This window comes from Mangifera indica, chromosome 7, assembly GCF_011075055.1.
Source record: "Mangifera indica cultivar Alphonso chromosome 7, CATAS_Mindica_2.1, whole genome shotgun sequence".
In the NCBI taxonomy this organism is placed as follows: Eukaryota; Viridiplantae; Streptophyta; class Magnoliopsida; order Sapindales; family Anacardiaceae; genus Mangifera; species Mangifera indica.
In genome coordinates, this window is record NC_058143.1 from 19,604,668 (window position 1) to 19,617,416 (window position 12,749).

The following is a 12,749-nucleotide window of genomic DNA, read 5'->3' on the forward strand; positions in this document are numbered from 1 at the left end:
TTATTTATTTATCCTAGTAATATACCTACCACATCAACTTGTGTTCAATATAAATTATTCAAACTTATTTGACTTTAAAGTCTTTCTTTTTTATTGGATTTCTTTGAATGCAACAAAAGCAAGGATTGGCATAATCCTTACATAATCACTCTTCGAAAAAAAACAAAAACCAGAAAAATTACACATAAAAGATCTTACAACAAGCCACAATTGATCCCTGATCCACTTATTTGAGGTAACTGGTAAGGCAAAACACACATACGACTTGAGATATATGGTTAATTGGCCTGGAGATAAGCTTCAACAGTCTTGACCATGACGGTTGCCTTTTCTTTTGCGGTGTTAACCAACTTCTCTGCTGGGACATCAAAGCCTGCTAAGGTGTGGAATGATACAGTGGCCTTGAAGATGGATCCTCCATCAGGAGATGACACATACTTGGTCTCGTAAACAATTTTCTCGAATTTGCCGGTCAAGGTATCGCCTTCAAAGATGGTGTAGTTGTATACGAAGCTTTCCTTGTCTAGGGCATCAACCTTGTGCTTCATGCAAAAGTTGCCTGAAAAAACAATTCAAAGTTAGATAAGACAAGACTGGTTAAATATAATGTGAAAATACAGTAAAGCAGCTAACCTTCGACAAGGTTAATTTTCCTGATGCTTCCAGCCCCTCCATCGCCTTCAATGAGTTCGGCACTCTTGATACCTTGGGACATAATCTTGGGGAAGAGCTCGTCAGCATCGAGGACAGCGGCCTGGAACATCTTGGCAGGTGGAACGGCACAAGCGACCTCAAATTCACCGGTGGCAACTCCCATGATGACCTGAGAAAGTATAAAAATTCAAGAAATTGAAGGAAAAGGAAGAATGAGAAGTGATTAAACCGAAGTAAGGAGCTTTGAGTGGTGGAGATGTTGGAAGTGAAGGTGCTATTTATAGGCTAAGGATTCAGAATTTCATGACTCACAGCTCAATATTTATTTTGCCTTATAATTTTTTATCAAGCAATCAAACTTGACCAAGTATATGTCTTGCCAAAAATTTTCGTTGTACCGGATAGAACCTTCTAATATTAACACAGGAACAAATGAACATACCAAATTAAAAAATTAGTCCCTTTGTAAAAATTTTAAGTAATTAAATTTCAAGGAAATGGAAATCTCTTCTTCAGTAGAGATTTTCCCATTGGTAGAAGATTAACCTCGAAATTTTACCGTGGAAAGACACCGGGGTGAAAGAGAGGAAGACGATGGGATTACATTGACATAAACTATTCACTCTCATTCGATATAGGATTTTTTACATCAACTTCGATGTGAATTGAGTATTTTTGAAAATATTTTTTCTTTAAAAAAAATATTATTTTTTAAATAAAGGATGTTGCGTGAAAATGTCGACATAATTTATAATACTTTTCAAGTCTATCTGGTGATGCGATCTTGTACCAGTCAACAATAATATATTGACCTGAAAATAATAGAACAAATATATAAATATTAAATTGTGAATATTGATAATAATTCAATATTCCAGTTTATTTTAAGTATATTCCAGTTTTATTGGCATGGCTTATGGGGTACGAGAAGTATATATAATTTTAATATTTTTTTTATATTTTATCGACATATAATTTATCTAAAAAGTGTCATACTTTATATAATAACACTCATTTTCTAACTGGGAATTTACAATTATATTTTTTTTCTATATGAGTGATATATAATTCATTAACAGATATATTCATTAATTATAACAAAAAATGTGAAGAAATATTGAATTAATATTAATTTTATTGAACATAATTATATTTTAAAGTAAACTAAGATAAATTGTAGGAGAATTAATTCATCATGAACATTTTCAGAGATTTGACTAAGTTTGTGCTTTGATCCATCATTCAAGTTGATGGAATGGAAGTGTGAATTAAAATAAAATATTGCAACTAGAATAATTTAATTGGAACTGATCACCTACCAGTCTGAACTGTGAACATGTTCTCATGTTCTTAGATTAGATATAATATTAATTCTACAGATGTGAATTATAAAATAGAAAGTTCCCAGGCATTCAACCTCTACAATGAACGGTGCATGTTTGAGTAAAATTTTGCTATGTAATTAGTAATACTATAGTCATCGGAATATTAGCTATGTAAACCAATCTACCTAAGCCGTCAAGATCTGTTAACAAAGCCCTTTGACAATACCTCAACAATAGTTACGATTATTAGACCAGAATAGTGAATGTTGACGGTGCACAATTAATTGTAAAAGGCCTCCTCGGCAGGCAAAATTTGACCTTTTCATTTGCCGACAGATAAGTTTCAAAGGCCTTGTGCATTCCTTGAGCCTTTTCTTTCCCACCCTTGACTTTGTTCCTTCTTGATCTCGAAGCCTTCAACGGTGAAGCGCTTGCTGACGCTGATCTCGAGGATGGATCTACCATCTGAAGAGCGCGCCACCTTGGCCTCATAATCAGTGCAATCATTTTTGCCATAATGGAGTTTTGAAAACTGTTGCTCTGCAGTTCTTGCAATTTTCTTGTAGAAATTTAATTACCGATTCAAGAGTAAATTAATGCAAACTGTTTACCGGATTTATCATTTATCTAAGTAAGGTTGAGCCTTATGAAGGCATACTCAAACAAAACTTAACTTAAAATCGATTTAAACCTAAAAAACTTAACTAAATATTAATTTAATATAAACTAATTAAAACCTAAATTCATCTAAAAAAAATTATTTTAGATTTGGTTTAAACTAATTTGAAATCAAATATTCAGATTAATAACTTAATTAAATTATTTTATAAAAACGAATTTAATTTTTTTTCAAATCTGAATTTAAATAATTTAGATTGAATTCAACTGTAATCTAATGTGGTATTACTAAAACACTGTCATCATCATTTGTGAAATGTAATTAAGCTGCAAAGAAGACTGAAAAGTTTTACTTCCTGGGGAGAAAAGAATACTGAAGAAAACAACAGCTGGAGAAGAATTGTCCTATTTTGAAAATCAATTGGGGAATCAATATTAATTTGATTAATTGTTTCCTTCTTTCATTATCAATTTTTTTATTGGTTATGATCTCATAACACTGTTTTGTAGAGAAGTTCCTACTTTGTTAACAAATCTCTTTCATTATCCTTTAACTTTTTTTAGTGATCCCGGAGTTGAAATTGATTATTTTTTTAATTTATTTTTTTTATTTTCAAACAATGTAAAATATTTATAAATATGTAATATTTCATTAATATTTTATTAATATAAGATTTGCGGAGATGTTACAATAATATACTTGCATCAAACTTTCATTCAGTAAGGCTGATACTCAGAATACAACAAAAGCAAGGCTCGGCTTAATCCTTACATGGTCACACTCTTTGAAAAAGAAAAAAAAAAAGCAAAAATCTGACATGCATCAAGCCACTTTTTTTCGAGGTAACTGGAAGGGCTAATTAAAGCGCTTATATATAACACAAGATATGCAAATTCATATAACAAACATCTTAACGGGCATCATCAGTTGGCGTGGAGGTATGCTTCAACAGCCTTGATCATGCCAATGGCCTTTTCTTTTCCGGTGTTAATCAAATTCTCTGCGCCCTCAAAGCCAGGTAAGGTGTAGAATTTGGCAGTGGACTTGAAGATGGATCCTCCATCAGGAGATGACTCCCACTTGGTCTCATAAACAATTTTCTCGAATTTGTTTTCCAACATGTTACCTTCAAAGATGGTGTAGCAGAATAAAAGGCTTTCTTTGTCTAGAGCATCAATCTTGTGCTTCATGTAAGTGGGTTTGTCGCCTGCATATCGACAAATAAACCATTGTTATTGCTATTTTATCAAGTGGAAACACGTTGATGCTATAAACTTCGGTTAAGATGCTGAGTTCCGAAAGAGGGTGAATGTAACATGTGCAAAGCGGATAATATTCTCACAGTATGTCACGCAATAAGACGGGGTAATATTACAGATGCAGCAAATTTTTAGAACAATTTAGTGATCAATATTGCTGTGTAAATTCAACTAACCTTCCAGAAGGCTAACTTTCCTGATACTTCCAGGCCCTCCATCGCCTTCGATGAGCTCGGCTTTCTTAATAGCTTGTGGCATAACCTTGGGGAAGACATCATCAGCCTCAAGGACAAACCCCTTGAACATCTTGGCTGCGGGGAGGGCGCACTTTACCTCCAGTTGATCAGTGATAACTGCCATGATCACCGTAAAAAAGTATAGTTTTAAGTGTTGATAATGGAGAAGTGATTACTGATAACTAAGGAGCTCCGAGTTATGGAGATGTTCAAGGAGAAGGTGCTATTTATAGGCTGGGAATCCTTTTTCAAGATTCAAAGTTGAATATTTAAATGGCTTATCTTATTCACCACCTAATTAACTTGACTTTACCTCAGAATATATGCGTTGCCAAAAACTTTTATTCAACCAGAAAGAACCTCTTTCATATTAAAAAAAGAACAGAAAGGTAAAAGTTGAGAATTTTAGTGCAAAAAATAGAAATTTCTGATGACTGTTGGCCATCAAGATATTGTCGGTTTTCTGACATACAATCTTTCACAGTTTTACCTTTAAGATTTATAACCCAAAATATATCTTGACAGTTTATACATTATCAGCATCATTTCTGTGTTTGCCTTAGGTGTTACAAATAACCTATTCAGAAAATAGTATTACTATAAGTGATAAGCTCAAAACATTGACTTCTAAGAAACATTGTTGTTGATAGCAAGATTGCAGTGAAAAAAGAAAAAAATTCTTGATGGTGAGCCTTTAATTCTGTCCCACAAAGGTAGTTGGCTTGCTATTTTTCTAGCAATTCATTTTTCAAACTTGCCGACTTGGATAATGTTGAATTTATTTCTCAAAATTGCCAACTTGGATGCTTGTGAATTTATTTTTCAAGCTTTCTGACTTAGATAATGTTGAAATGCAGAATCTGATCATGTTCAGAGTACATTACATAGCTAAATTATATCTAGTGACCCAGAAAATGATTATAAAAACCCAGCACAGCCATGGATTTTAGTATTATTAGCCGAACTATGTAAATATACAACCTTATCTTGTGTGTATAATTTCGATTTTCGTTTTCTTTTTGGCTCGATTCGTTTCCTAACAGATAAATCATATATGACGCCAGCTAGGGCTCGATACGAATCGAGCCGAGCCCGAACAGCGCTCAGCTCGTTTTCGGCTCGTTTTCAATGAGCCCAAGTTCGCTAAACATATGTTCGTGTTCAGTTCGTTTCATAATTTTAGTGTTCGGGTTCGGGTTCGCTTTAGGCTCATATTTCCAAGGAAAAACGGTGTCATTTCTTCTTTGAAATAAATGTTTTTTTATTTGAGTGCTCGGCTCGCTTAACCAATGTTCGTGTTCAGGCTCATATTCGTTTTTGCTTAAAATTCAGGCTCGTGTTCGGGCTCGGGCTCGTTCAAGGTAAGCTCGGGTTCGGGCTCGTTTGAGCAAAGCTCATTTCGAGCCCGAACAAGCTCGCTTCGAATCCACCCCTAACGCCAGCTGCAACCTGACTTATTCAACAATGGCTAGCTGCCTAGAGAATTTTCCACGAGCTTATCCGTTTATCGCTATCCCTGTAAGAATATTAAATTGATGGAAAAGAAATATAAACAGTCTAAAACTGATATTCCACTGGACTTTGATAGCACAGCCTCAGATTATTCCAAATATAAAACTAAGCTGATAGACATGAAACCAATAATTTAAGCTGGCCAGGGCACGTTTAATCTGCCTAGCTTGACCTTTATTTCCTTTTTCCCTTTTCTCTTCGAAAGCATAAAATGTATATAGAAAATAACAGTATATAAAATATTTTTATGTCATTTTTCTATGAGTTAGTAATTTTCTAACGGGTGAAGTTCAAAAGTTGAATCTGTAATGCAAAAGTCCAAAATAAATTTTCATTCAGGATTTTCCTGAACCCACTAAGCATTTTGGCGGCTTGGTTCAATGCTGATTATTCTTTTTCTTTACATTTTTAATACTAGAGGATGATAAATATAGCGAAGGATGATGAAAGACCATCAAAATGTTGTTTTTGGGCCCTTGCCAGGCTCCTTTAAATGTAGGTAACACGGCCTGCCCCAGGCCTGGGCATCAAATAATGCGGAGACTGGGAGTAGATTTGAAGCCCGTACAAGGGTCAGCTCGAGCTCATTGCAGGAGATGGAAGGCCTGGCAGCATCAAGATGATTACTTCTGGCGAAGGCTAGTTTCACTATAATAACTATGACCTCGATCTTATGTCATATTTTGCTAGTGACGTTGCTTTTTGTGAATTGCAGGAAGCCAATTTCATTATCTGAAGCATAAGGTTGAAGCATTGGATAAAGAAAAATTACTCTACATTTACAGTGTGATCGAAGGTGGTGCATCAATCAGATCACGTAAGAAAATTACTTACAAGATCAAGACATCATTTTCTCCAGACGGAGGATCAATCTGCAAAGGCATCAGCCTGTACTATACCATTGGCGACTTTGAGATCAAGAGCAAATCAAAACTGGCAAAGAAAAGTCTTCAGGATTGTTCAAGGCCACTGAAGCATACCGTTTGGCTAATCCTGAAACCTTCTAAAGTTGAGATTCTGTTGTGGTTGTTAAGGCTTGGTTACTGTGACGACTAAGTGGCTTGTCATGTTCCTCTGAAACAAAGAGTCTGTTGTTTTGCTTTCATAAATAAATGCACAAAAATTATCCTACAGTTAAGAGATTGTATTGTGTTGATTTCATAGATTTCTTCAATAGGAAATCAGGTCAACTATAAGAACGCCGAACTGTTTCCAAGTGATCAATATAAGACACCGTAAATACAAGGAAAACAAGTGCAACAATGTATTATTATAAAAAAGATACAGTAATTGAATTCTGAATCCATTAAAAATGGAAAATGCTAACTGGTAAGGCAAGTACACAAAAACCCCAGATAATTAAGCAAATACATATTAAACTATCTTAACATCCATCAGGAGTGGCCAGGAGGAATGCTTCAATGCACTTGATTTACACAGTTGATTTTTGTTCTTCAGAGTTAAGTAGTTGCTCTTCTGGGATGTCAAAGCACGTAAAGTATAGAACTTAACAGAGAATTTGCAGATGGATCCTAGATCAGAAGATGCCACCCACTTGTTCTCATTAGCAGACCACTTAAAGTGGTTTGGCATCAACACAGCCCCCACCGCACCAAAGGATTTTGGGGAGAGCACTTAGCATCGTCCCACAGACGGCGCCACGGCACCACTGTTGATGTTGGTTAGACCCAGGCATAGCAAGCTACTCCATATGGTGAGGTATTATCTCTTTTGACCTTTGTTTATCATGGACTGCCGACTTTATGAAAAATTTGTCCTTTGTGCTATCATCCTGGCATTCCAGTTAACTGTTCAAGAAAAAGATGCAGGTTAGTACAAAATTTGGAATCAATTTTTGCATTTACAGAAAAATATAGCTTTGAAGGGCTACTGATATTATGTAGTTACATTGGAAGTATCCAATAAAGTATGAAAAAGTTGAGCTCATTAAAGCTGCAAACTCTGTGTATAAATAAGGACTCAATTTCCTTCATCTCTTACCATTAAAGCTTTCCAAGAACCAATCAACCTTCCTCCCCAAGGTCGTGCCACAGGCCATTAAGAATGTTGAGCTCATTGAGGGAGATGGAGGGCCTGACAGCCAATGTAGCATGTGCTTGTTTTACTTGTATTTTTTGTGAGTTGCAGTAAGCCAATTTGAGTATGCGAAGCATTTTTGGGGGTGATGCATTGATGAAATCACTTGAGAAAATCACACATGAGATCAGGATAGCATTTCTCCATACGGAGGATCCATCTGCAAAAGCATCAACCAATATTATACCATTGGCGACTTTGAGATCAAGGGAGAGCAAATCAAAGATGGCAAAGAAAAGTCTTCTAGATTGTTCAAGGCCATTGAGGCCTACCTTTAGGAAATTCCTGAGCCCATTAAAATTACCAATATTAGTGTTTTGAGGGACTTTGCTTTGGTTAGTAAGGCTTGGGGCCAAGTCTTCAAGATTTCTTAAGGCCATACATATATATATACGGCAAGCCTGGAAACTTTAGGCAAAGAGATGAGGCAAAGAGGGAGGAGGCAGAAAATTTTGGGATATTGAGGCTCCAATCTGATCAATTGCTCCAATTTGTAATCCCATTCTACATTCGGATCTATAATACATTGATCTTTGTTCTGAAGACGTTTGAGATCCGAGCCCAAAATTGACCTCCTGTTTTGGTAACAAACATAATGGAAGATTGAATGCTAATGGGAAATTAACTTTGTTGTGGATTTTTGTTTTGGTTTTTCCATCAAATAAATATTGTGTATGTGTACCGTAATTGTGTTTGTTTTATTTTTTGTATCACTTTGGTGAATTTCTTGAAAATTAACATTTGATTGAGGTATAGATTTGATTTAATAAGTTTTACTATCAAAATTGGAGGAACCTTTTTAATTAGATTATATTCAAACTAAATTGTATTGAATATGAAAAAAAAAGGGTTAATTTTAATTTAGTTTGAACCTAAGTTAATAAATATAAATAAAGTTTAAATAATAAATAATAACATTAAAAATAATAAATAATTAAAAAAATCGTTTGGAAAAAAATAATTTAGATGAAGATTACTAACGAAATCTTGAATACGAGTCAAACTCTTAATCAGAAACTCTAACTTAAATTTAATTTGTTTAAACCGAACATGGATTTAAACCCAAATCGAACTAGCAGTAATCCACCGCCATCAAATTCTAGTTAGGTCAAACCTTTAAGGATCTTACATAGGCAGTGTTTAAGATTTTCCAATTTGAGGAAAAATGTCAGATATTTGTGTTTAAGGTTCTAGACTCTTCTCCTCTCAGTTTGATTTGAACTTTTCTTCTCTTTCACACGACACCCGTAAAAATCAACTCTCCCAATACCTTCAATATCTACAATGTCCGCTTTCGGAGCGACCCCCAACGCTTGCGGTGGCGGAGGCGAGAACCGCTTCTACAATCCTCCGCATATACGGAAACAACAACAGGAGCGGCAGTTGCGGCAACGACAGGAGCGAGAACGTGAGGATCAGAAATTGATTGACGCGCCGGTTACGGTGGCTGGGTTGGATAAGAGAGGATGGTCAGATGAATGTGAATCGTCGCCTTGTTGTCTGAGTGAATCGACGAATTTGGATCGGTTCTTGGAGTACACCACTCCTACGGTTCCAGCTCAGTATTTGCCTGAGGTGATTGAAATTGTTCGACATTTTTTAAATTTTAGTGTTTGGATTTTGATGTTTGTATTTTTGGCTCTGAGTTGTTTCGGGAATGTTGGTTTGCTTGAGAATTTTCAGTCAATTATTTATTTATTTATTGTTCTAGATACTACTAATTTAGCTATCTCACTTGTTCAATTTAGGCTTGGATTGCTGCTTGGTTATATATAATTCATAAGAAAAATGTAGATTTTGTGTAACTGAAGTAAAATTTAACCTTTGAACTACTATTGTTAGTGCCCATGGAATGGAAGGGATTATTGTGTTTATTCATAGTGTAATGACAGAGAAATTGGAGAAAATGAAAATGGGTGGAAAGATAAAGGGTTCTTCTGTTTGGTTGAGTAGAAACAAGGAGAGAAAAGAAAAAAGAGGAACCATAAATGCAAAATTTTTTCCTGGAAATGGCTGGAAGAAGATTAAACAGAATAAAAGCTCGTTAGAGGAGAAAATAAATTTGTCTTTTAAACTTTGTTTCCTTGTCTTACAGAAGAATTGGGGAATATAGAAAATCTGTACAGTGTTAAAACAGTTCTTAAAAAGGATGAAAGAATGACAACGCATTTCCCCTTCTTTCTCTGTGCCAGTCCCTTCCCTATGACCAAGCTGGGTATACATGTGTAAGATTTCCATGGTTTATTAAGTGTTTATATAAATTAGGATATAGAAAACCACAATCTTTTTTCTTTTTCATTTTTCAATTGATACCTCAGAAGAGCATGCAGATTATGATATCACTTCTTTGGATTGCTTTTTATGTGATCTTGTTATTTTATTTTCCTTTTCTTTTTCTTTTTTTGATATTGGGAATCTGTTATAGACAAGTGTAAGGAGATGGGGAGACAGTGAAACAGAAATTTGTCCATACTTCCTGCTCGGTGACTTATGGGAATCCTATAGGGAATGGAGTGCATATGGAGCAGGTGTTCCTCTTTTGTTGGACGGGAACGAATCTGTCAAGCAGTACTATGTTCCTTTCCTGTCTGCCATTCAACTCTATACAGATCCATCAAGACCCTCCATAAGGCTGAGGTGAGCCATTGCCCCAGTCAATTATCGTACTTTTCATTTCTACCTGGTTTCTTCGTCATTGATCTTGTTTTGATATGGTTTGGATAAAATTGGTGAATTCTAAATTAGTGGCACACGGTTAACAGTTTTGTTTTAGATGTTTGTTATTGCTTAAAATTACCTCATTACTTGATTATGCCATTTCCTGTTGCCAATAAACCGTCCTAAGTATGCATTCAATGCTTTCACTTCTCTCTATCCTGATTTATGCTCTAGTTATATCAAATGCTTGTTGACCATCAACTTTAATCAAATTCACATGCTAGGTAAGTCATGTAAACACGTTGAACAAAGGAAATTTTTTTTAATAAATGCTGTGTGTTCCTTCCACGTTTTCTTTTTATTAGCATCAAGGGATCACCAGATTATTATGTTTAGATATTGAATTTAATCCATCTCTTTTCTTGGATTTATTGGATATGTAATCTCAGTTAGTTGTCTTGGGCTTAATGATGTATAATGTGATGTTTGGAATCAAATTTTATAAATGTTAAGTGACATATATATTCCTCTGTTCCAAAGCATGTTTTGTAAATAATCTTGGTGAAACCAATTACCGTTTTACAAAATTTGATATATTATTAATGGTGGATCTCTTATAGTGGAGATTCATCTGTCAATTAATGTATCATTTGTAATAAAATCTTTTAATCCCGTCTTTGGACAGGAAGCCTGATGAGGAGAGTGATGTTGATACGTCCAGGGAAACTAGTAGTGATGGTAGCAGTGACTATGGGGTAGAGAGGCAAATTAGTGCTTTTGTTCAGGGGACTTGGAGTCAGCAGAATACAGCAGATGAAAATATCCAGAAGTTATATAGGCTCTCACTGAGAAACAAACACTTGATGGGTTCGTCAAGTGATGAAAGTGAGATTTGTAACCCTCATGGCAAGCCTGTATTTGAATATTTGGAGCATGATGCTCCATTTAGTCGTGAACCTTTGGCTGACAAGGCAAGTGCATTATTTTGATATATTAACATGTTAAGCTTCTGTTTTTTTATCTTTTAACTTTAATTATTACTAATCTAGAAGTAACTTGCATCCTACAGATTTCAGTTCTTGCGTCTGGATTTCCAGAACTAAAGACATACAGGAGCTGTGATCTCTTACCTTCAAGTTGGATATCTGTGGCATGGTATGGCTTTCTCAGCCTATTTTGGCTTATATGAGGTGATTATTCTACTTTCAGTTTGTAAATTTAATATGAAAGAGTTGTTTTGTCATTCTTGATTTAGGTATCCAATGTATAGAATACCTATGGGTCCAACATTACAGAATCTTGATGCTTGCTTTCTGACCTTCCATTCCTTGTCAAAACCATTTCAAAGTAAGTTTTCTACTTTGTAATAAATGGGGGAAGAGTGTTCATCTTCTGTGCGCGTATTACTGCTTCAATATTGGTAATGATGCTGTTGCCATTTTGTTTGAGGCAGGTAGAAGGTCTGATGGGTTGTGTGTCCTAAATTTTACTACCAAGGAGGTGCACAGGGATGACATGTCCTTCAAGCTATCATTGCCTACCTTTGGGCTTGCGTCATACAAGTTCAAAGTTCCATTCTGGAACCATAATGGACTTTATGAATCTCTTTTGCAAGCTGCTGACAACTGGCTTAAGCTTTTACAAGTCAAGCATCCTGAGTACATCTTCTTTATTTCCCGCAACTCCTCCTTCAGGTGAGGGAGATTTCCCTTTAACAGCTCAAAAGCTTTTATTTCGAAAAAGGGAGTTGGCGCCATTGATCTTGAAAACTACTCAGCCCCCACAGCTCTTGCCATTGTGGATATTTATATGTTCTGGAGCATAAGCATTCTTACTGTTTGCTATATTCACTACAGTTCTTTCTTTTTGTTTAGAGGATTGCCACGAAATGGTCTGTTTTTGGTGTTTGTGGAAGTGAGGTAAGCAGGAGGCTCTGTTCTAAATTTAAAAAAAAAAAGCGTTTTAAATGGATGTTGCGGTCATGGATATAACTATCTGAACACAGTTTTCTGATGATAATCCATGCTAGATTTTGATCATGTGAATTGTCTAATAGGTTTTTTGGGGCAGAGAATAACTTTATAATAAGGCTTTCAGATGATGTCGAGTTTATGTATATAGATAGGCCGTCCTCTTCAGGTTGTGCAGCATACTTTGTACTAACTCTTACCAAGAATTCGAACTTTTATGAAGCTTTCTGCAAGACTTTGTTTCCGTTGTCAATGGTTGTGTTGCAAGTACATGTTGCTGTAAGATTCTGATACCGATTGTTTGAGTATTAGATTTGATTCAGTGGTAATTACTTAACAGAATACATTCTTGCACAGCACCATTTCATTTTCGACGTTTCAATGCGAAGGGGGCAGGATATGGCACCTTTGTTTTTTGT

General features: G+C 35.4%; 3 protein-coding genes and 1 pseudogene across 3 annotated transcripts; 2 read left to right on the forward strand and 2 right to left on the reverse strand.

The window, feature by feature from the left end:
• Window positions 1-54: 54 nt before the first annotated feature.
• LOC123220471 (major strawberry allergen Fra a 1-2-like) lies at window positions 55-944 on the reverse strand. Its single transcript, XM_044642698.1, has 2 exons — window positions 634-944; window positions 55-559 (listed from the first exon to the last, which is right to left on the reverse strand). The coding sequence occupies exons 1-2, from the start codon at window positions 815-817 to the stop codon at window positions 279-281; spliced, it is 465 nt and encodes a 154-aa protein (XP_044498633.1). The 5' UTR covers window positions 818-944; the 3' UTR covers window positions 55-278.
• Window positions 945-3,225: 2,281 nt separating this feature from the next.
• LOC123220454 (major allergen Pru av 1-like) lies at window positions 3,226-4,313 on the reverse strand. Its single transcript, XM_044642676.1, has 2 exons — window positions 4,034-4,313; window positions 3,226-3,805 (listed from the first exon to the last, which is right to left on the reverse strand). The coding sequence occupies exons 1-2, from the start codon at window positions 4,215-4,217 to the stop codon at window positions 3,522-3,524; spliced, it is 468 nt and encodes a 155-aa protein (XP_044498611.1). The 5' UTR covers window positions 4,218-4,313; the 3' UTR covers window positions 3,226-3,521.
• LOC123221564 lies at window positions 4,293-6,660 on the forward strand (annotated as a pseudogene).
• A 2,006-nt stretch (window positions 6,661-8,666) lies between these two features.
• LOC123221808 lies at window positions 8,667-12,583 on the forward strand. The gene is made up of 6 exons (XM_044644724.1): window positions 8,667-9,277; window positions 10,128-10,339; window positions 11,046-11,331; window positions 11,430-11,515; window positions 11,616-11,707; window positions 11,814-12,583. Exons 1-6 carry the CDS (start codon window positions 8,987-8,989, stop codon window positions 12,056-12,058), a joined length of 1,212 nt encoding a protein of 403 aa, XP_044500659.1. The 5' UTR covers window positions 8,667-8,986; the 3' UTR covers window positions 12,059-12,583.
• Window positions 12,584-12,749: the final 166 nt, after the last annotated feature.